General features: G+C 57.4%; 7 protein-coding genes across 7 annotated transcripts; 5 read left to right on the forward strand and 2 right to left on the reverse strand.

Moving 5' to 3' along the window:
* Nucleotides 1–2,916: 2,916 nt before the first annotated feature.
* On the forward strand, nucleotides 2,917–4,584 carry C8Q71DRAFT_46034 (SGNH hydrolase-type esterase domain-containing protein). Its single transcript, XM_047918679.1, has 5 exons — nucleotides 2,917–3,196; nucleotides 3,251–3,503; nucleotides 3,566–3,894; nucleotides 3,955–4,218; nucleotides 4,275–4,584. The coding sequence occupies exons 1-5, from the start codon at nucleotides 3,042–3,044 to the stop codon at nucleotides 4,378–4,380; spliced, it is 1,107 nt and encodes a 368-aa protein (XP_047778747.1). The 5' UTR covers nucleotides 2,917–3,041; the 3' UTR covers nucleotides 4,381–4,584.
* On the forward strand, nucleotides 4,508–5,632 carry C8Q71DRAFT_866946 (uncharacterized protein; the record flags this gene model as incomplete). Its single annotated transcript, XM_047928286.1, has 3 exons — nucleotides 4,508–4,985; nucleotides 5,047–5,194; nucleotides 5,300–5,632. Exons 1-3 carry the CDS (start codon nucleotides 4,867–4,869, stop codon nucleotides 5,630–5,632), a joined length of 600 nt encoding a protein of 199 aa, XP_047778748.1. The 5' UTR covers nucleotides 4,508–4,866.
* Nucleotides 5,633–6,138: 506 nt separating this feature from the next.
* C8Q71DRAFT_866952 (uncharacterized protein) lies at nucleotides 6,139–10,337 on the forward strand (the record flags this gene model as incomplete). The annotated part of the gene is made up of 18 exons (XM_047928287.1): nucleotides 6,139–6,534; nucleotides 6,588–6,771; nucleotides 6,841–7,058; nucleotides 7,133–7,210; nucleotides 7,284–7,421; nucleotides 7,481–7,551; nucleotides 7,609–7,762; nucleotides 7,818–7,979; nucleotides 8,035–8,259; nucleotides 8,316–8,498; nucleotides 8,555–8,762; nucleotides 8,820–9,238; nucleotides 9,296–9,390; nucleotides 9,446–9,538; nucleotides 9,591–9,742; nucleotides 9,822–9,874; nucleotides 9,929–10,075; nucleotides 10,128–10,337. 18 exons carry the CDS (start codon nucleotides 6,139–6,141, stop codon nucleotides 10,224–10,226), a joined length of 3,075 nt encoding a protein of 1,024 aa, XP_047778749.1. The 3' UTR covers nucleotides 10,227–10,337.
* A 640-nt stretch (nucleotides 10,338–10,977) lies between these two features.
* Nucleotides 10,978–12,864, reverse strand: C8Q71DRAFT_758292 (uncharacterized protein). The gene is made up of 4 exons (XM_047923729.1): nucleotides 12,187–12,864; nucleotides 12,020–12,136; nucleotides 11,657–11,968; nucleotides 10,978–11,607 (listed from the first exon to the last, which is right to left on the reverse strand). Exons 1-4 carry the CDS (start codon nucleotides 12,619–12,621, stop codon nucleotides 11,365–11,367), a joined length of 1,107 nt encoding a protein of 368 aa, XP_047778750.1. The 5' UTR covers nucleotides 12,622–12,864; the 3' UTR covers nucleotides 10,978–11,364.
* Nucleotides 12,865–14,701: 1,837 nt separating this feature from the next.
* Nucleotides 14,702–15,820, forward strand: C8Q71DRAFT_822439 (ion channel). Its single transcript, XM_047926218.1, has 4 exons — nucleotides 14,702–15,168; nucleotides 15,224–15,464; nucleotides 15,517–15,661; nucleotides 15,719–15,820. Exons 1-4 carry the CDS (start codon nucleotides 15,069–15,071, stop codon nucleotides 15,785–15,787), a joined length of 555 nt encoding a protein of 184 aa, XP_047778751.1. The 5' UTR covers nucleotides 14,702–15,068; the 3' UTR covers nucleotides 15,788–15,820.
* Nucleotides 15,821–18,488, reverse strand: C8Q71DRAFT_758298 (polyubiquitin-tagged protein recognition complex Npl4 component). Its single transcript, XM_047923730.1, has 7 exons — nucleotides 18,442–18,488; nucleotides 18,308–18,388; nucleotides 18,140–18,255; nucleotides 16,659–17,862; nucleotides 16,356–16,601; nucleotides 16,173–16,296; nucleotides 15,821–16,118 (listed from the first exon to the last, which is right to left on the reverse strand). Exons 1-7 carry the CDS (start codon nucleotides 18,442–18,444, stop codon nucleotides 15,898–15,900), a joined length of 1,995 nt encoding a protein of 664 aa, XP_047778752.1. The 5' UTR covers nucleotides 18,445–18,488; the 3' UTR covers nucleotides 15,821–15,897.
* A 148-nt stretch (nucleotides 18,489–18,636) lies between these two features.
* On the forward strand, nucleotides 18,637–20,105 carry C8Q71DRAFT_758301 (uncharacterized protein). The gene is made up of 2 exons (XM_047923731.1): nucleotides 18,637–19,660; nucleotides 19,717–20,105. The coding sequence occupies exons 1-2, from the start codon at nucleotides 18,811–18,813 to the stop codon at nucleotides 19,983–19,985; spliced, it is 1,119 nt and encodes a 372-aa protein (XP_047778753.1). The 5' UTR covers nucleotides 18,637–18,810; the 3' UTR covers nucleotides 19,986–20,105.
* The last annotated feature ends 71 nt before the right edge of the window (nucleotides 20,106–20,176 follow it).

Genomic DNA, 20,176 nt, shown 5'->3' on the forward strand with positions numbered 1-20,176 from the left:
CGCTCGTGCACCTGAGCGTGCGTGAGAACATGCTCCGGACGAAATCACGGTGCGGACCCGTGCACTGTCGCGCTACCCGCTGCTCACACCTCGCGCTCTTCGAGGGTGAGGGTGAGCTGGTGGGTGCTGCGAAAGCGCTAGGCGGGTGGTACCAGGAGGACCATGAGGCTGTTCTTTGTTGGCACTTCAAGTCGCTCGGGCTCGAGGGATGACTTGAAATGGCAGCCATCGTGTGCCTAGCGAATGCGCTCGAGGATCGTGCCTTTCGACGCGGATCGTAGAGGAAATGCTGACCCTGCACACGGAAAACAAGTACCACGGCTATATGAACGACTACAACCAAGACATCGGCGGATGGAACAATCGGTTGGCCCAGCCTCTGTGCACTGGTTAGTATTAATTTTACGTCGTCCCGAACCAAGGTATGTATGGGCACTTGCTTTGTGGAGACCGCTCGTACGCATGATACTCATGAGCGACAAAGGTTAAATGAAACATCGTTCGCTATTCACACCTACGAGCATCGCAAACCCGTGGCTTCGCCACGGGTTTACGGGGCAATTTCTTCATTCTGTGCTTCATGTAACTTTTAAGATTTCATGCTTATGCAATGCCAGACCTGGGCTTCGCCTCAGGTCTGGCGGCAGTTCTTTCATTCTGTGCTTTGTGTTACTTTGAAGGTTATATGCTTGGGCATTGCCAGCCCATGGCTTCGCCACGGGCTGGCAGCATTAGTTCATTCAATGCTGTGTGTTAGTCTTCATGCTTCCCGGCCTGTGGTTCAGTGATATCTTTGTCTTCTCGAATATAATCTGACATTTCTTACTATTTCCCGGTGCTGGTGTGACATTCCCTATTGTCCTGGTATCCTATTGCCCGGTACTGATTTCCCGGTGCTCACAATATGTTCAGTCTTGTAATTTCATTTTAATTGAATGTTTCCCGGCCTGTGGTACACATCCAGCAATTGTCTTCTTGAGTATGATCTGATGTTTTGAATATCACTACGGTTTCATCCTATTATTTCCCGGTACTGATATTCCCTATTGCCCGGTACTGATGTGTCCTGTTTTCCCACTACCTTCAGTACTCACAGGTTCTATTTCCCGGTACTGAGTTGTCCTGCATTGCGCGCGGAAATCCCGCGGACAGCTCGGGCGGGGGTCGCAGGCGCCGGGGAGGAGAGAGCGCCCGACCGGTAGGTGGCTGAGCCCACGCGGCGAACGTGGACGCCATGTGCTCTCCATGTGGGTTTCTCGTGGCTTGCCACGCGAGTTACGCGCGCCACATCGACACCGTCGTCCCATAATGTTATAGACGAGCATCGCAAACCCGTGGCTTCGCCACGGGTTTACGGGGCAATTTCTTCATTCAGTGCTTCATGTAACTTCTAAGATTTCATGCTTATGCAATGCCAGACCTGGGCTTCGCCTCAGGTCTGGCGGCGGTTCTTTCATTCTGTGCTTTGTGTTACTTTGAAGGTTATATGCTTGGGCATTGCCAGCCCGTGGTGGGTGATTTCTTCATTCTGTGCTTCATGTTACTTTTAAGATTCCATGCTTAGGCAATGCCAGACCTGGCCTTCGCCTCAGGTCTGGCGGCAGTTCTTTCATTCTGTGCTTTGTGTTACTTTGAAGGTTATATGCTTGGGCATTGCCAGCCTGTGGCGGGTGATTTCTTCATTCTGTGCTTCATGTTACTTTTAAGATTCCATGCTTAGGCAATGCCAGACCTGGGCTTCGCCTCAGGTCTGGCGGCAGTTCTTTCATTCTGTCCTTTGTGTTACTATGAAGGTTATATTCTTGGGCATTGCCAGCCCATGGCTTTGCCACAGGCTGGCAGCATAGTTCTATTCAATGCTGTGTGTTAATCTTCATGCTTCCCGGCCTGTGGTACACTGTCAGTGATATGCTTGACTTTTAGAATATCAGGGCAATTGTATCCCCTATTTCTCAGAGTATTCTTGCATCATTTTCCTGGCACTACTCAGATATCTTATTGCCCGGTACTGATTTCCCGGTGCTCCCAATACGTTCAGTCTTGTGATCGCATTTAATTCAATGCTTCCCGGCCTGTGGCACACATTCAGCAATATTTCTTGTCTTCCTGTTTTCCCGGTACTGAAATTGCCCATTTTCCTGGTATTTATGTCACATTCTCCCATTACTGTTTTCCCTCGCCTCGGGAACACCTCAGTACTCACAGGTCTCATTTCCCGGTCCTGATGCCTGTTTTCCCGGTACTGAGTTGTCCTACATTTCGCGCGGTGATCCCGCCTCGGGGATAGCTCGGGCGGGGGTCACAGGCGCCGGGGAACAGAGACCCGCCCGGCCGGTAGGTGGCTGAGCCCACGCGGCGAACGTGGACGCCATGTGCTCTCCATGTGCGTTTCTCGTGGCTTGCCACGCGAGTTACGCGCGCCACATCGACACCGTCGTCCCATAATGTTATAGATAGATTCCTTATGTACAGAGTGATTGTAGCCGATCTGGTGCTGAATCTCGCCATGACATGCGCGTCACATTGCAGCAGTTGGCTGATGCGATGCTTCGCCACGACATATGTTTTGCCGACCGTCATACGAAGGCAACTTACCGTCTTGCCCAGGTCACGTATCAGCAACCTCACTACCAATGCGAGCCAGTCAAGTACTTCCTCGGGATGCCAGCGTGTTCTGGTCCCTGTTCATGTAGGATAGGACTTGGCGAGACCAAGTTGGCGCATCTGGTGCGTCCGGCTTAGCTTCATCTCTGCCAAACTACTAAATCGGGACAAGGTACAACGATGCTAGGCGACGCACGTATTTTAAGCATAAGCCTGCTTACTGCAATGTGATCTTCGACGTGCGACCTCGTGCCACGCGGACGAGGATCGCTGTATGGGTGATCGTTGTCAGCAGACCTCGAACCGGACGTACTACGGGACGGTGTATTCTCGGCGAACACTAACGTCTCCCATGTTTCTCTCACTACGTTTTCGCCGGGGTACGGGTCAGACACATAAATACGCCATGCCCGTACTGGTGCTGCGGTGTGCCCAGCATGTTTCCAAGTCTACTCGCTGCCGCACTGACGTTAGCAGGTGCCATAGGCGCGAAGGCATCGCCAGTCGCCTCTGCGGAGACACAGTCAATTCCGTACACAAGTCCGTTCATCTATTATCATGGGCGATGGGATGCTGCACCAGCGACTTGGTGGTATGCCTCTCTCACTTCCATTCGTCAGTTGTGATTGATGAGTTCTGCTCACAGGGCTTCGTCTGGGTTCAAGTTGCATGTCGCGAATCTGAAGTCGCTCACACTCGCTCTGGGTCCCAATACGACATCGCCTCTAGCCTCTCTCGGTGTCTCGGTTGATTACCAGCCTTTCGTTACCGTCAACGTCTCCGAGGGCGTGAACGAAATCAACGTCAACGGTGCGAACCCGTCGTCTTCAGTGGTCCGATTCAACGTGGAGGAATGGCAGGATAACCGTGTAAACCTCGAGCGCATTGAGCTGAACACAGTAAGTGCACAGAACACCCACTGCTAGCTGGCTCGGGCCGTTGACGATCGTATACTTGCCAGGACGCGACCCTGCTTCCATATGTCCCTCAGCCGCTTGTCTTCCAGTTCATCGGGGACTCGCTCTCGGCCGGGCAGTTTCTCCCCATGGGTGTCGACCAAGCGTGGAACTTCATGACAGCAGAAACGTTCAAAGCCGAGCACCGTATTAATGCCCAGCCTGGTGCCACGCTGACCGACATGGAATCGTATGGGAATGTGCATGGCGTCTCCTTCCAGTACTTCCGGACGGAGGACACTGGCTATTATAATACGCCTCAGCATAATTATACGACGCCATGGGACTTCCTGCGCGACCAGCCGCCGCCGACTCACTTCGTGATCCATATCGGGTAGGGTTTTCTAGTAACCTAGTTGACCATGCCTAGCCCGTCGCTCACTGAGCCCCGCAGTGCAAATGATGCGTCGTGGGACGTCCCTGAAGCGAACTTCACGCAGACATACCTCGCTTTTGTGGAGCGCATCCGCACTATGTACCCGATCGAACCAATTTTCGTCTTCACGCCCTGGGGTTGGCCACAACCAGACGGCCCGAACACGTACTACTACCCCAACGCGTACACAGACGTCGTCGCCGCTCGCCACGCACTCGGTGACCAGCAGATCTTCCTGGTTAATACGACCGGCTGGGTGGACTATTCCGATGTTTATCCCGCGTACGTGCCAGAGTCTACGACGTTGGGCTGAAGCCGCTCACATATGAAATGCATAGAAATATCCACCCGGATGTCGAGGGGCACCAGAAGATTGCTGGCTTGTTTGAGACATGGTTGGAGGGTTGGGGTCTGCAGCGGTTGCCAGAGTGGCTGACAACTTGACGGGTAAAGAGTGCCTTCGGCTGTTGTGGTACTTAGTTGTGTCCGTCGTTACAGGGTTCCGCGGATATAATTTGCACCTCACGGCATGTCATCTGCTGGTACTTGAGCCGTGCGTCAGACCACTTCAAAGCATGACCGCGAGGCTCTCGAAGACTGAGATGAGTACATACTGATACTTCACAGGCTGTGTATACAATTGGGATTTGTCTTGCATGGCTTTGTAGTGTAGCGGTTATCACAGTGGATTCTGATGCTAGACATGCTTAGTAATCGGATAAGACTCATTCGCATCGTCACCTCGTCCCTGTATTACTATACGACATGAAGATGGTCGCGTCGTGTTTGAAAGGGCGTGGGAAGACGCGCGGTGCTTAGGCGCTAGTAGCGTAGTGCGAAACCGCGACCAATCTGCGTCCGTTACTTGCATCCTTCCAGTTCCACGTTTACCGGACGCTTCTCAGCCAGCTACACGGCATCTGTGCTTTCATGGCAGGCACTAGCTCCTCCAAGCGCAAGGTTCCAAGCAACATAGATACCGAGGGTCGTAGTAGTGGACGTGAGAACAAGAAAAAGAAGACATCAGCAGCGGCAGAAAAGGCGACAGCGTAAGTGGTGTTTGTATTCGACAGGGTTGATTAGTGCCTCACAAGAGTTCCCATGCGACAGGAGTGCGATAGGCAAGACAGAGATTGCCGCTCTCTTCGCCGGCTTGACCCAAGTTTTCCCGATCGTCCGCGAACTGCAAGCTCTAGTACCGGAGTCTGCGGCAATGGAGGTGCCGACTACCCCGCAGACCATTGGCTCTGGTTCATCGGTGGGCAACGCATACACAGCGCCTCCGGGGCAAGAAGGTTCTGCGCGTCACACCAGTTCCTCATACTGTTCTTGTGCTGTTTGGCTGATCCCTATCCCCTTGTAGTCGCTGTGGGCGGTGAAGTCGGAGGCGCATATACGGACACTAGTATGCCTCAAGAACAAGTCTTGTTGCCCACAGACAGTGATCCAACCTCCTGCGCTTCATGCTGACCTGAATGCTGAAACCCTTCTCCGCCCCTCAGCCCCTGGTAGCGTCAGCTTCAGTGACACTAGTCACATCAGCAACACGATGGGAAAATCGCCTAACGAAACGGCTGGCTTGTATGCAGACGACCCCCCTCAAGTGTTGCCCACGGCTCAGGACGAAGGTCTGCAAGGCGCTGAACTCCTCACTGAAGATGCCGTGATGACGGACAGCAGCCTCATCTGGGGATAATCAACTAGCTCGCTCTCAAGCTGGCTACTCGGTCTCGTCTGTCTTGCTGCTGCCTCTCTCTGTCTCTCTCCTATGGCTCATCACCCTCGGTATCTGTTAAAACCTCTGCCGCTGTCTGTTGATCCCTCTGCTACTGTCCATGGATCCTTCTGCCGCCGTTTCGTAGTATTGCTGCTGTGTGTTGTAATTGTAACTGTTTGTGACATGAGAATGTAATAGCCTCTGAGCTTTTACGTATATGCTGGGCCACAGCCGTGACAATGACGAGGTAGCATCCCCTCATGTTCCAGATGATGTCACCATGCAGATGACGTAATGTGGCCAGACAGTGAGTGCTTGCCATTGAGTCCACGACGGCCAGAGGACCGCTCTTTGTGGCTTATCTCTGTCTCTCATCATCTCCGGTGCTACTTGCTCACGACCCGAGCCCTCGCTTAATGGAAGGCTCATCAATAGCTCAGATTGAGCGAGCCGCAGTTGCTGCAGAACCAGCGGCCAATAATGTCATGGGACGGAAGCACCAGGACAAGTTCTCGGGGCCGTCGGCACAGCCAGCAGTGGGAGGCCAGGCATATGACGGACCGGTTGTACGCAATCCTTTAGCCCCCGTTCCCAAGATCTCCGATCGCATAACCAACGGGCGAGGGAGTCTCGCGATTCGTGACCGCATACAGTACCTCAAGCAGCACCCGGACGAACTGCGCGAAGAAATTGGACGCATTGATCAAATCATCGAGAACGCATTGCCATATGAATCTCCTTCGACGGCGGGTTCCCGTGAGCGTATATTGGAAACCTGGAGCTTGATCATCCCGATCCTTGCCCAGCGCGAAATCCCGCAGGTAGACCTTTGGAACGTGGACATAGTGGCAAAATATGCAAGAGAATATCTCATTTTCCGGGTGTGTACTCTTTCCATTTGCATGCAGTCGCACTCACGCCAGTGTGTACGCAGTTGAACTGCACGGACGGCAAAGGTGGCGCCAAGTTCGTCAAAGCGATGACACTCCGGAACTGGCACAACCACCTGGTGCATTGTATTGCAAAGTACACTATCGATGCCCAAGCTCGCAAATGCGGTTCACAGCTCCTCGTTGCAGGAGGGCTCTACGTTGCACTTGAGACCGTAGTTGATACCCGTGAGTGTAAAACCCTTCCTACTATGCGCATATACGCGCTGATTGACGTCATGCCGGTCTCCATTGCAGTCATCATTGACAACTCGCTCAATCGCCACAACGATGAGCGAAAGTACTTTGGACGCGAGGAATTGCTTCTCTTGCTGGAGGCAGGAATGGGGGATGGCAATGAAGCCTCGTCGTTTGCGCGCTTTCAGCTCAACACGCAGTTGACCATTGCGTTCACGACTGGAACTCGACCATCCAGTCTCGCATTTGCACATCCAGATTATGAGAAGCGCGGACTCGTGAGTTCACATGCCTCGCTATGTGCAAATCCCAAAATCCCATGCGGACTGATTGTCGTTCATTTCTTCTCTAGTACCCGACGTTGGCAGACATCGTTTTGGAGCGTCACGAGGGAGGCATTGCGGTCAAGTTGCATCTCAAAAACTTCAAGGTACAAGTGTCGTCTGCGTGCATACACTGTCCCTCATTCTATGTTTGTTCACTCGGACGGCTTTGTGCTGCAGGGTTCAAATGGCCCGGCTGATGGCAAAGAGCAGTGGCTGATGCTGACTCCCGTGGGAGAGTGGTTCAACCTACCATTTGAGACCGGCTTCTGGTTAGTGGGGGCGCTGGTGTTGCGTGAGGCGCTGGCAGATCATGATGTACGTCCACGGATTGGCCTGCGTAACCCACTGATACTGAGCCTGTTGGTCTTGTACAGAGCATTGACTCGGTCCTAGACGGAGAAGAGGCCAAGATCCGGATAAAACCGGAGTGTCTGAGCGAACCACTGTGAGTGCTCTGCGCGCGACGGGTTCAAGGGTGTGGGCTGAACTTCAAGGCCAATAGATTTTTGGCCAACGCTCCCGGTGGGCGGGAACGGGAGGGTGAGAAGAAACCGCAGAGCGCACGTGCTCTCTCAGAGGCAATCACACAACGTTGCCGTTCTGCTGGATTGGACGGGGGTGGGATGTATGTGTTCCGTCGGGCCGCTGCGGACTGGGTGAGTAGCATTTGCATGCCGGGCATCATGGTGACTGACATGCAACCAACATCAGTTTGGGAGGCTTCTCGCTGCAGATGCTGCAGCTGAGCTCCTGGGTCACAAACCGGAGACACAGCAAATCTTCCGGAAGCACTATTCCCGTGGATCGTTGAATATACCTCTGGTTGCGCAGCGCTTGGGCGAGATGAAAGGCCCAGGTTCCGCAATGGCCGAGGTGCGAACATCTATCAGTTAATTGCGTCTGTATGATTAAAAATGTGGGCGCACAGGTGGCCGCTCGGCAGCAAGTGTTTTCCTCTGTGGCAGTCAAGTGTCTTGTTAGGCGCATGGGGAGAGACGGGCGCAAGGACAAGGGCAGCACCGGGGCAGAGCCTGAGAGCAGTGTATCCGGAGAGGCTGGTGTGTCTGAAGAGGGCGAGGCGCCCGGTGCTGCTGCCGAAGCAGAAGACCCGGACGATCCAGAGCTGACGGCAGCAGAGCAAGCAGAGACACTGGTACGATTCTCAGGTTTGCTTTGTGACATGGTCTAACAGAGAACGGCAAACACTAGGCCCACCCAGAAGTTGTTGGGCATCAGAGAGACCTTGACATCGCCTGGGATGGCATATACGAGCTCTTGCCGGCCGGCGCGAAGAAACACAAGCCGTGGGTGCAAGCTGAACGACAACGCATTAAAATGCTACGCCGCGACTTTGACCGTCTTCCTACAGTCACGGAGGAGGCTTTTGCAGCGGTGCGTCTGATAGGGACTCACATCACTGGTGCTACTGATTCACACCGGAAATGCAGGCCGAAGAGGTGATGCTGAGTTGCCTGGTGGGCTTGCAGAAGATCCGTGGCGCGCATCTCAGAAGGGCACGACGCGCCAAGGTGGAAGTGTCACGAAAGGCAGCTCTCAGCGTGAAATGGGACACGTTGAAGGCACGCCAAACCGCCCAAGCACAATTGAATGAGCCCATGGCTCGGGTGAAAGAGGCGTTGAAGGCGCAGCAGGAAGGTATGTTGACCTGTCTACATTCGCTTTACACGGATGATTGACATGTACGTCGTGGAGGGGGACTTGCCGTTCCGATTGATCGGAGTCTGCTACGCTTCCCAGACGCCTGGGAGAATGAGGAGGAAGACACCGCCGAGAATGAAAAGGCCTCGAAAGAATTGTCGTTGCACTTGAGGTTGATCGTGTCGGGAGCAGGCTCTAATCGGGGTCCTGGCCCGGCGAAGACAACGGTAGAGCCCAAGGGCAAGGGTAAGGAGAGAGAGACTGGCCCATCGGACACCATTCCTGGTGGTCTGTTTCACTTTGAGCCAGAGACTGAACAGCCAGCCGGCGAAGAGCCGATCAACGCCTCCGACGCTGCGGCAAACACACTAGGTAGCGGCGAGGCAGTTGACATCCATGCCGTGCGGAAGGAGTTTCTGAAGTCACTAGTGGACCCAGTGGTAGAGTATAAGCAGAACAAAGCGTTCTTCGAGGTACGAGTCGAGGATCATGTGTGGTATAGCAAAACTGACGCTGTGGACCCGTTACAGGAGCACCATAAATGTCTCCAATGTCAACGATACGTCTCCAACGAGACGAAGCAGAAGAAGGAGTGGACGTCTTTTGGTAGACTCTCGAGGCATATGTGAGAGCCTCTGTTGGGATTGACGAGGAGCATACAACCGACAGACGGTCTACAGCAAAGAGTGTCACAACCCATGGGCGGAGCTCGAGCTGCTGATGTACGCGCCGGACGGCCGCATGCACTGCCCGCTCAAGACATGTGACTTTGTGTGAGTGGTTGACGCATTGGCACGGGGGACTGTCGGTGACGATGAGTTGCAGGTCGACAAATGTTGCGTCCGTCCGCAAACACTGTCTGAATGGGTGCGAGAGACGCGATGCGTTCAAAGCGATGCAGGAGCAATATGCAGGGCAGCAGATGAAGAGAAACGCCGACTGGGTAGTGTGGAAGGCCAAACAGAAGGAGTTGGAAGGTGCGTGGCACGCCTCCGCGCGGTCGCACCTCCGCACCGCCTTTGCCCTGCCAGCGACAGCCACTGATGAAAATGACAGAGGCTGCCGCCGTGGATGAGGAAGGGGCAGCTGGTCCCAGCTACACGGATGAAGTGAGGTTCATCATTCGCGAGAGGTGACATGATGTACTGACTGCGGCATGGAAGGTCGAAGGTCCAAGTGTCACTCTAACGGCGAACATGAGCCGTGCCGCATTGCTTGAGGCGGCTCGCTCCTTCTTGCGTGGCATCAAGACGACGTTTGACCGAGTGATGCGACTGGATTGGGAGACACTGTTTGCACAGGGCCAGGAGGTGAGGCGACTCTTGGCGATGTTTGAACGCGCGCTGAGCGGAATTCCTACAGCTCGGGTACTTTGGCGGAACGGAATTTGCGGCGTTTGAGAAAGACTTGAAGGGCTTGAAGGACTTGATCGAGGGACTCTATCAAGAGGCAGCGAAATGATGTTGTCGTATTAGAGAATGTCCTGGCAATGACTGCAGCGCTTGTACGTGAGGTCAAGAGCGAACAAAGGGACGGCGGTTTCGCATAAGGAGTCCGTATGGCAAATGTGGGAAGGACCCACCATAGCAGTGCGCCATCTCTAGTGCGCGCATTTGCGCCGCATGCGTACCTCCCCCACTTCAGCGTGGAAGAACAAGACTCGCGCTTTGAAAATGCAGGCAGTATATGTTTCCCACCTCGTACAAAACAAAAGTGTCGGGCAACGTTGCCCGCGTTTTCCGCCCCCGCTTACAGTACATCGCGCGGACCCCGCTCGTCGCCTGCATTACCACTTGTTCCATTGCCCGCACCCTGATCCGAGTTGCCGTTCATCGTCGTATACAGACTGAGTGGGCATTGAGTCCGTGAGGATGGGCGGGCCAACAAGGCAGAACTCACCGTGTTATGTCCTCTCCTTCGCACTTCTTGGCAGCACTCCTAGCCGGTACCGGTTCCCCACCTTCATCGAGAATGGCTCGCGCGACGCGCGTATTGGCCGGATCTCGATCTCACCCTCGCTGTGGGCGAACGTGCGGGGCGATATGACACGAGAAGAAGCCCCGAGACAGGGAGCGCGGCGGCGAACCAACTTGCCCATCTCGTGCAGCGCGATGACTCTTCTGCGGTGTGAGGGAATGGGCGAGCTCTGGCCATAGACAACACCCATGAACGCGAGGAAGACGACACTCGGTCTCGCAGCTTCGTGATCAACACACGGTCGATCGCAGTGTTGCTGAGAGCGGAGGCGATGGTGAAGCCGTCTCTGACCCTCCTCCTCAATTCGCGCCAGAAAGGCGGCGCCGGTGTCACTGCTGCGGCACCATTGCACGAGTCGAATGACGCAAGCGACCCACTCGACGACTCGTTTGCCTGCGCAAACTGTACATGGCGGGGTGGGTATGCGTGACGCGGATACCGCTGTCGAGTACGCCGTCCATGACCGCGCGGCAGTCCGCAAAGTCGAAGTTGGTGAGGAACCCGAACGAGCCGAGCGCGATGGGCGGCCGCCGGTTGAGGACCGCGCGGTGCATGCATACAGGGAAAGTCACGATACAAACGGGCCTTGCATTGTTTCCTTGCATACAGAATCCACGACATTCTAGGACATACTGGCAGGGGTATAGTCCCTGAGAAAGGCTTGTACAAACGCCGCGTCGTCTGCCTCACCCAAGGTCGCCACGACTGAGAGCAGGACGCGAGAGGCAAGCTCGTGGCGGGCGCGCCGATCGTGCGCGGGCGTAGCGTTGGCAAGGGCGCGGTATACGTCGGCAAAGGTGGACGAGCGATGGAGCGCAAGGTGCGCGACGTCCCAGAGTGGGTCAAGCAATATGAGCGCGCCAAACTGGAGTGGTGATGTCAGACGTCGGTGAGTTGCGTGCTGTGGGACTCACATGGTTGTACATTTCGAGCAGGCGGTTGCGTGCGGTGATCACGGGCTCGTTCCGTCGGATCCACTGCGTGAGCTCGGTGTTGAGCGGCCCGTTCAGTTGGTTGTCGATGTCTTTGCGGCTGAGCCCCTGCAGCTGTGGTTGGATGTGCGGCAGCTGGCGGAAGGTCGAGCGGTTGAAGTTTCGCTTGTAGGCTCGGCTACCCTTGCCGGTGCGCGCGCACCAGTCGGATGCGAATTTGAGCACTTCGACATGTTGCAGGATGAGATGGAGCATGTGGGAGCGTTGTCTAGCAGCGCTGAACGTCTCCAGAGTCTGCGGAGGGCCGATGATGGCGCATATAGTGACATGACACAGCGCACTCACCGCATGTCTTTCGACGAGGCGTTGTCCGACGTCTGGTTGATGAGCAGCCTTTGCAGCGCCAGCACGAAACTCGGCGGATGACGGGAGGGCCTGCCGCAGGGGTTCTAGGACACGTTGCTGGTGTGATGTGAGGCGGTGAGGCGAAGAGGGAGCAATAGCGAGCGCACCCATTCTGCGAGTTCCGCGTCCTCGTACCCTCTCAGCAGTATCGCCAGCCCTGCGTCTTCCGCGGTAGCGTGTGATCCTGGGGGGAGGGCGGCGATGACATTGACCATTGCTGACGTCGGAAGCGGGACAGACCCGTCGTGTTTGCAGATCTTTTCGAGCCGGCGGAGGACGGTGGACGGTGCGCGCACAGTCGGGGCGGGCTCGGTGTCGCCGCCATCGTCGCCGGGGAAGAAGCCTTGTTGCACGCAGGTGTTCACCGCAGGGATCAAGTCAGCTACAGTGGAGCCCAGGCGGCGTCTGACTGAGCGGGCTTCGGGAGATGCAGAGGGAGCCAAGGGACGCAGCCGCTTGAGAGAGGATAGGACCGCGGACAGGTCAGCGAGGAGTAGCTCTTCATCGGGTGTGCTTTCGGCCAGCGGCGGTTGCGTGGGCATGCTGGACCAGGTTGCGAGCAGACCCGCGCGCGCGCGACGGACGGCGCTCGACGGCCGCTGGTCACGTGTCCGCGCGACTCGTGTGCGTGTGCGCGCGAGTGGCCTGTGCGCCCGTTTCGCATACGAATCCGTACGCGAAACCTGACACGTGAGAGGAGGGTCGAGCGGGCAGGGTGTGCGGGGCAAGGGCGTGCGACGGGCAGGGTGTGCGGCTCGCGGCGTTGCACAGGAGGCGGCGCGGGCGCGGGCGTGCGGCGGCGAGGGTGTGCGGCGGCGGAGGGGCGAGGGCGTGCGTGCCTGCGGCACATGATTCCCAAGAGGTCCTTGGGAATCCTGAGTGTGGTGGTGCGAGCCGGGTGAGGGCACTGTGAGAGCACGCATGCATGGGCCGCTTCCGGCGTCGCTGCTAGTGTCGCTGCTGGTGTCGCTGCGGTGTCGCTGCCGGTGTCGCCGTCTCCCACGTCCGCGACGCTCTCTGCGACGAGCTAGCGATGCCAGCGCTTCGCCGCGCCGCCTTGCGCACGGGCTGTTAGTTACGGAGAATACGTTACCTATTGGGCCACAGCCCATGAGCTAACCAGGAGTAGCGCGGCGCAGTCGATTGGAATGCGGGTGAGATGAAGAACGCAGCCACCGTCGAGAATGTCTGTCCTATGACGGCGGCGCGCAGCGACCTTCTTTCAGGGCACCCCCCTCTCCTTTATACCCAGCCCAATATGGCAAAACAGAGCACACGTGCATGCATTAAACAAACGCGACCTCGCGAGTCGCGTCGGACACATGATCGCGTTTTATAACGTTAACGCGTTCCCACGTGATTGCTTCCATCGCGGCAGGGGTTGGCTTGGATAACGCCATCCACGGATATCCGTAGATATCATCCGTTTCCCCGCCCTCACCATCCGTTTTCCTGCACAATTTACTCCCACGGTACGTGGGGTCACACGCAGTCAGAGATTCCCGATCTGTGCATGTCGCAAGACGTCACTCATTACTTCACCATCTTGTGATGGCGTACTCATAAACGTGGGGGGCAGTGATACAGGGAAAGGGCGAAGCGGCGGGGTCGCGGCGGGCACGTGCACGAGGTCGAGGTTGTCCGCGCACGGCCGACAAGGGTGGCGCGCACGCACTGGGCGGGGTGACGGGCGGCGGGCATGATTCCCAGGAGGTCCTTGGGAATCCTGAGTGTGGTGGTGCGAGCCGGGTGAGGGCATGCATGGGCCGCTTCCGGCGTCGCTGCTAGTGTCGCTGCTAGTGTCGCTGCTGGTGTCGCTGCTGGTGTCGCTGCGGTGTCGCTGCCGGTGTCGCCGTCTCCCACGTCCGCGACGCTCGCTGCGACGACGCGGGGGATGCCGTGGCCCCGCCTGTGGCACGGTGCGGGGGCGGCGGCGGCGCGCGGGTGCGTGCGCTGCGAGGACGGTGCGTCGCGCAAGCATCTGTTGTGGCGGCAGCATCATGTGACGTATGACGTGCGGTCGCAGACGAGAGAGCGGGCTGCCCGCTGCGCCAGCTGCGACCGCACGTCATCGGAAGGCGCCGACGCGCCGAGCGGCAAGGCGTGCTGTGGCGTGACGGTGCATTGCTCGCAAGAGGTCGTTGGCGCGGGGTGCGCGCGCTGCGGCGGGGGGCGGCGGTGGACGCAAGTGGCAGCATAGCGGGGCTGCGCGCGTGGGACGCGGGGGGGTAGGCGGGGTTGTGGCGGGCGATGCGGGATGGGAGGCCGCAATAAACGTCGGGGGCAGAAAGGGCGAAGCGGACATGGCGCGTCGCACTGCGGGGTCGCTGAGACGACTCGGCGACGGGCACGTGCACGAGGTTGTCCGCTTAACCCTCTTGGACGCGGTCAGTCCGTGGATGATTGCGGTACTATCTGCGCGGCGCGGGCCGACAAGGGTGGCGCGGGCGGGGTGACGGGCGACGTGACGGACGCGTGGGCGCGACGCAGTGGTGGTCGGGGACGGCGGCGACGGTGCAGATCAAACGGCATGCTGGCCGGGCGAGGTGACGGGCGCGACGGGTCGGTGGGCACGTGCACGCTGGCGGACGGCGGCGGCGGCGATCAGACAGCATGCTGGCGGGGCAGTGGGGGCGGCGACGCGGGGCGGCGGGCTTCTCGGGTGGTGCGGGCGCGGGGCAGGGCAGGACTCGAACCGGGGCGTGAGGTACCTAACCCAGGTTCGATTCCTGGCAAGGCCTTCTTTTTTCCTTCCCTACTTTTCGAGGGTGTAGCAGTCGTCTTTTGCCTCGAAATGACCCGAGGGGCTAGAAGCTGTGTGATAGCGCGCGGACGAGTGCATGAGGCGCGCACGGACCCGGTGGCACGGGCGCTTGACGCGCGTCGCGGTCACGTGCGGTGACATCATTGCGCCTCGCGCTGTGGCTGCTGCTGCGAGTCGTTCACCGACATTGCCTTTTTTTCACCTTTCACGACATTACGACCAGCCATGAACAACGGCCAAACATGGGACAATGCTCAACAACACCTACTCCGCGGTGAGCAAGTAGTAGCGCAGCGCGTCAAGTCTGCTTGGGTGGGATTCACAGGTGCGTATTCTTCGCGTCGCGGGTTGGACTCACAGCGACGACGGCACTGCCGTAGACTTTGCGTTGCGCGAAAATGTGCTCGAGGTTGCGGTCGGTCTGATGATCGCATCCGCGTTCACCACAATCGTCAACTCCTTCGTTTCCGACCTCCTCCTGCCGCCACTCTCGCTACTGCCGTTCATGTCCCACAGGAACCTCCCGCAAAAGTTTGTGGTGTTGCAGAGGGGCGAGAACGGCACGCACTACAACACGCTGCAGCAGGCACAAGACGACGGCGCCGTCACGATGAACTACGGGTGAGCATCCTTCGGTTGCGTCTACGCTCAATCAACGAACATCGGCTTTCAGAATGTTCTTGGACCACCTCATCAATTTCCTTGGTCTCGGCATCGTCTTATACAGTGTTGCCCAGTTCTACTCCTTTGTGTCGAAGGACTCAATCATCAAGCACACCGTGCGGTGCTACGCCTGTCGGAAAGAAATATCTGCAAAGGTAGCGTCGATGTTGTCCGTCTTCTCTGCGTGCATTGACTCATCGGAACATGCACAGGCGAAGAGATGCGCATTCTGCACCAGTTGGCAGGACCAGAGGGAGGAGGGCGAGACGAGCGCGCTATGAACCCTTAACGAGGAATCTGATGAACGCCGCCATGTACTCTGTCCGCACAAATCAATGTAGTGATGCACTCCTAGCATACAATAATATTTGTCTTCTTTGTCTCCCGTCTCTCACCCTTGTAGCGGTAACCCGCATATCTCACAGTCACTTCCGCCATGGGTGTTTACGAACGTGCAGTGCGGGCAGACACGCTCGCTTCCACCAGCTGCAGCAAAGCCGCCACCTTGCCCAGCAGAGTCTCGGGCGATCTGGTCAAAGAGTTCTGGAGGGATGTCTTCGTCCATCGCGGTATGTGCCGGGCCAGACGGCCCAGATCCTGCGGGGCGCGCCGCTATAGGTGTCTGATGAGTCAGGCCACTCAAACGGGTACGAATATGGGACGTACGTGTTGTCTCGCGCGTGAAGGTCATGAGGGTCTGCCAGCCGTCTGTACGAATGAGCGCATCCAAGACAGTCGGATCGTCTAGGTTCGGTGATGTTGCTGTCCGGATCAGCACTTTCATGTCATCCTGTGAGTCCGAGGAACGTCAGCGCGAACGCGCTACCCTTGCACCAACGCTGCACTTACGGATGAGATTAACTGCGTCGTCCCGAGGAAAGCGACGAGGTGCCAGTCGCTCAGCCAGCTCGCTAGTGCGGCCCGCTGCCGCTGGTCACCCCCGCGCGAGCTCTCTGGGATATCGGGCGCATGCAGCTCTGCGAGTTGGCGTAAGACCTGTTCGATGCTCTGGTTTTCCAGACCCGGCCGATTCTCGATGGGGAACGTGGCTGAGTGGAACACCGGCGAGGGGTTCTGCGGGAAACCGTTCGAGACCTGCACATCCAATCAGAGTGAGATTCCGCTCAGGACACGCAACGGAGAGTGCCTCACATTCACGAGGAGATACTCGACCGGGAAGCACGGCTTCGCGCTCTTCTGCACGTCGAGGCCGTACTCGTTCTTATACCGGAAGAATACGTCAGGCACATACCGCGCCGAATCTTCGCTCCGATCTTCCTCCTTCACACGCACGATCCCTGGATCAACGCTGGCCTCGATCATGTCTGCCTCCACCATTGCGCATGCCTGCTCCGACACCTGGTACGCCGACACGTCGATTCCGCCGTCTGCGGTGCCCGTTAGCACAGCCGTGACCAGGCGCGAGCCGAACAGGCCTGTATCCGAAGACCTCAACGGCGTCGGATTGGCTTTCTGCACGTGTGCAGCAAAAATCGCCTCGAGAGACGAGAGGTAGAACGATTGGGGGTGCCGCTTGTACATCGTGCGCGTTCGGTCTTTCTCCTCAGGTTCGAGGTCGGTGAAGATGTAGCCTACAATCTGCAAAGGCTTTGCAGAAGCGCGGGCAAGTTCCTTGATTTGTTGTTCGTCCTCCCACGGCAAGCCAAGCGACAGCCCGTCCAGCTCGCCCTCCTGCGGTGGTTCATGAATCGCTTCCACCACCGCCTTCACGCCCATCGGTACTTCCTCGTACGGTTCGTAGTGCCCGATCAACCACCCGAAGCGCTGTGTGCCCGTCCGTCGCCAGGCATGAAGGAAGCGATCGACGATGGCTGTGGACGCGATCTCGAGGTGGTCAATCATCCGGAAGGGCTGACTCTGCAGTGTGATCGCGGACGGTTGGCACGCCGTACAGATCGACGCCGGCCATGGCGGGTGGCCGCCGCTTGGACACGGTACTTTAACCTTGTACGACAGCTGTGAAAGCGGGGGGAGGAGGGCAGTTGACGACGTCGTCGCAGAGATCTTCGGGGTGAGCTTGCGAATGTATGCGTGATAGGACAGGTGCTTGATGCTGTGCTCCGCGTGATATGCGGCGTCGTATGGCTCCAACGGCATGCAATACTCGCACATACCCGCCGGACCATGTTTACAGAACCGCGGGTCGCGTTCGCGCGGAATCTTGCCGTCCTTGGAACGCCAATAGGTGTCTACTGGGTCTTCTTGGACAAGCTCCCAAGGACGCTTAGCCACCGCACCGCCCGCATGCGCTGTTTGAGACGATTCGGCAACTGTTGCCGCCTCTGGGGCACTCTCTTCACGCGGCTTGTACGAAACGAAGACAAGGTCTCCATGCCTGCGAGGGCGCTGGTTAGTCAGATCTGGCCAGACATTCTGATCCAGGGAGCATCATCTAACGTCACATATCCCTGGTTCATTCGGGAAGGGATATGCGAAGGTCATGTGCAGCACAGCAGGCCAGAGTCATCCGACGGAGACTTCTGGACTCCTGCGTTGTGCACGATCGATCGCGGATTCCCCACTGAATGCCTTGCGGTGTGGCTAAGGCAGATAGACCGTAGGGCGCCGCGACGAGATGAAACTCCCTGTAGCAGCAAATGAAGAGCACGCACGATAGACCCAATGTCTGCAGGTTCCCATTGATCGTCGACACCAACGTCTCATTCCCCCGCGGTCGATTCGATATTGCAAGAGTGAAAGGATCAGCGTTGTTGGTGGTTTCTAGGATCTATGGCGAATATATAAGAGGAATATTCGTCAGAGCTTTCGTGACGGCGCACCTTCGCTACCAGCTCCGATACATCGGCAGTGGGTGCAAGATCAAAACGGAAATTGCCATCCTTGGATCGTATTCTAACCAACTGTCTCTGAGTTAGACATACTGTTCTGAGCAATACATTGTTATCGCGCGTACCATGGTCGAGTATGGGTGGATGGTGACGGTGTGCGCCAAGGAGCGTTGTGCGTCTGCAGACTTACGCGTCGCGCGAAGCCCACATACGCGTTACGTCACGCCTGGCTTACCTCAGCGAGCAAGACGCGTCGTGGTCATGTGATCTTATATGGGCGCGCTCACGCGTCTCTGGCGCAATCCTAAGCGTGCATTGCGCACATCGGGCCCTCGCCGTCTGTGACGCCTGCGGCGAGCAGCACGTTGTTATAATTGAAATAAGAAGTACTACGGATAATGATGAGGGATGTCGCTATCGAAGGACGGGGTTGCAAATGAATGCATGGGAGCTGCTAGGGCGCAGATTCAAGACCCTCGAGCTTGTCTACACCCATGGATCGCAGACACACGCCAACACAGGACACGCAGACGTCCATCAGCTCTGCGGAACGACGCCGGGTTCGGTCCATCAGCCAGCCTGGTCCGTCGTACGCACACACCTCCGGGCCTAGCAGGCCAAGTGAGAACCCCCCGTTGATGGGAGCAGCGGCGGTACCCGACCCCCATTTCGCGGACTCGTTTGACTTCGACTTCCTCTCTACATTCGGCTCCTTTGGTGACCAGCAGGGTTCAGCGTCGACCCCAGCGCCGGCATACGACGAAGCGGCGTTCCAGAGAGCCCTGCTCGCATTCCAGCAACAATCACCGTTTAACACCGCACTCTCCCATTCCATGCCGACACCCCCGCCTACGGTGCCTAGCATGCCCAACCTACCGAGCATGTCTAACATGCCGAACGTACCCAACATGCCCAATCTACCCAACCTGGCCAATATGCCAAACATGCCGGCACCTTCTACGCAGAACCCAACGCAGGCCTTCCTCGCCGCACTACCCTGGTTGCAGTTAATGTACCAGATGCAGCAGAATCAGTACACCCAACCAATGCAACAAGCGTCTCACCAAGTCCCATTCATGCAACAGCCGCAGCCGCAGCATCATCAGCAGCAAGCGGAGTCCCAGCCGCAGCCGCACGCCCAACCGCGCCGGACGACATCCTCGCGACCAGAGTCTCCGTGGGACACAGCACCGAATCCATTTTCTCTACCCCAGCCCAATCAGGCGGTAGAGTCTCCAGCGTCTTCTTCGGCGGGCGCGCCATCCCCGCCACAGCAGGCGGAAGTGCCGGAGGACCCGGTAGCGATTGCGGAGGACAAGCGGAGACGAAATACGGCTGCTTCTGGTAAGCCTCGCCGCTGCGTATCAGTGAACCCAAACTAAGACGCGTATCGCACACAGCGCGCTTCAGGATCAAGAAGAAGCAATGGTCGCTCAACCTCGAGCGCACAATCTCGGACTTGTCCAGTCGCGTGCAGGAGCTCGAGGTGGAGGCGGCGGAGTTACGGCGGGAGAACGGGTGGCTGAAGGAGATTGTCATGCTGAAGAGCAAGCAGAACGCCCAGGCGGTTGCAGCGGGGGAGGCGGGGACCTCCGCGAGTGCGAGTAGTAGCCAGCCAGATCTAACAGACCCGTCCGCGGGCGGGAACAGCGGGGGACCGAGTTCATGAGCGTGGAGGCGGGAGGAAAAAGGACGGTGCTCGCGATCTCTTCGTGCCGACGCTATATACTGTATGCTATCGAATTCCGAATTGCCTTCTCTCCGACTAGTCAATTCGGAATTCTCCTTATATGGCAGGTCTCCCATTCGGCGGCAATTGTGGCGTCGCAGCGGCAATCGCAGCGGCCAGGCGGGGCGCGG

This window comes from Rhodofomes roseus (assembly GCF_022264815.1).
Source record: "Rhodofomes roseus strain CIRM-BRFM 1785 chromosome Unknown C8Q71scaffold_10, whole genome shotgun sequence".
NCBI classification, from domain to species: domain Eukaryota; kingdom Fungi; phylum Basidiomycota; class Agaricomycetes; order Polyporales; family Fomitopsidaceae; genus Rhodofomes; species Rhodofomes roseus.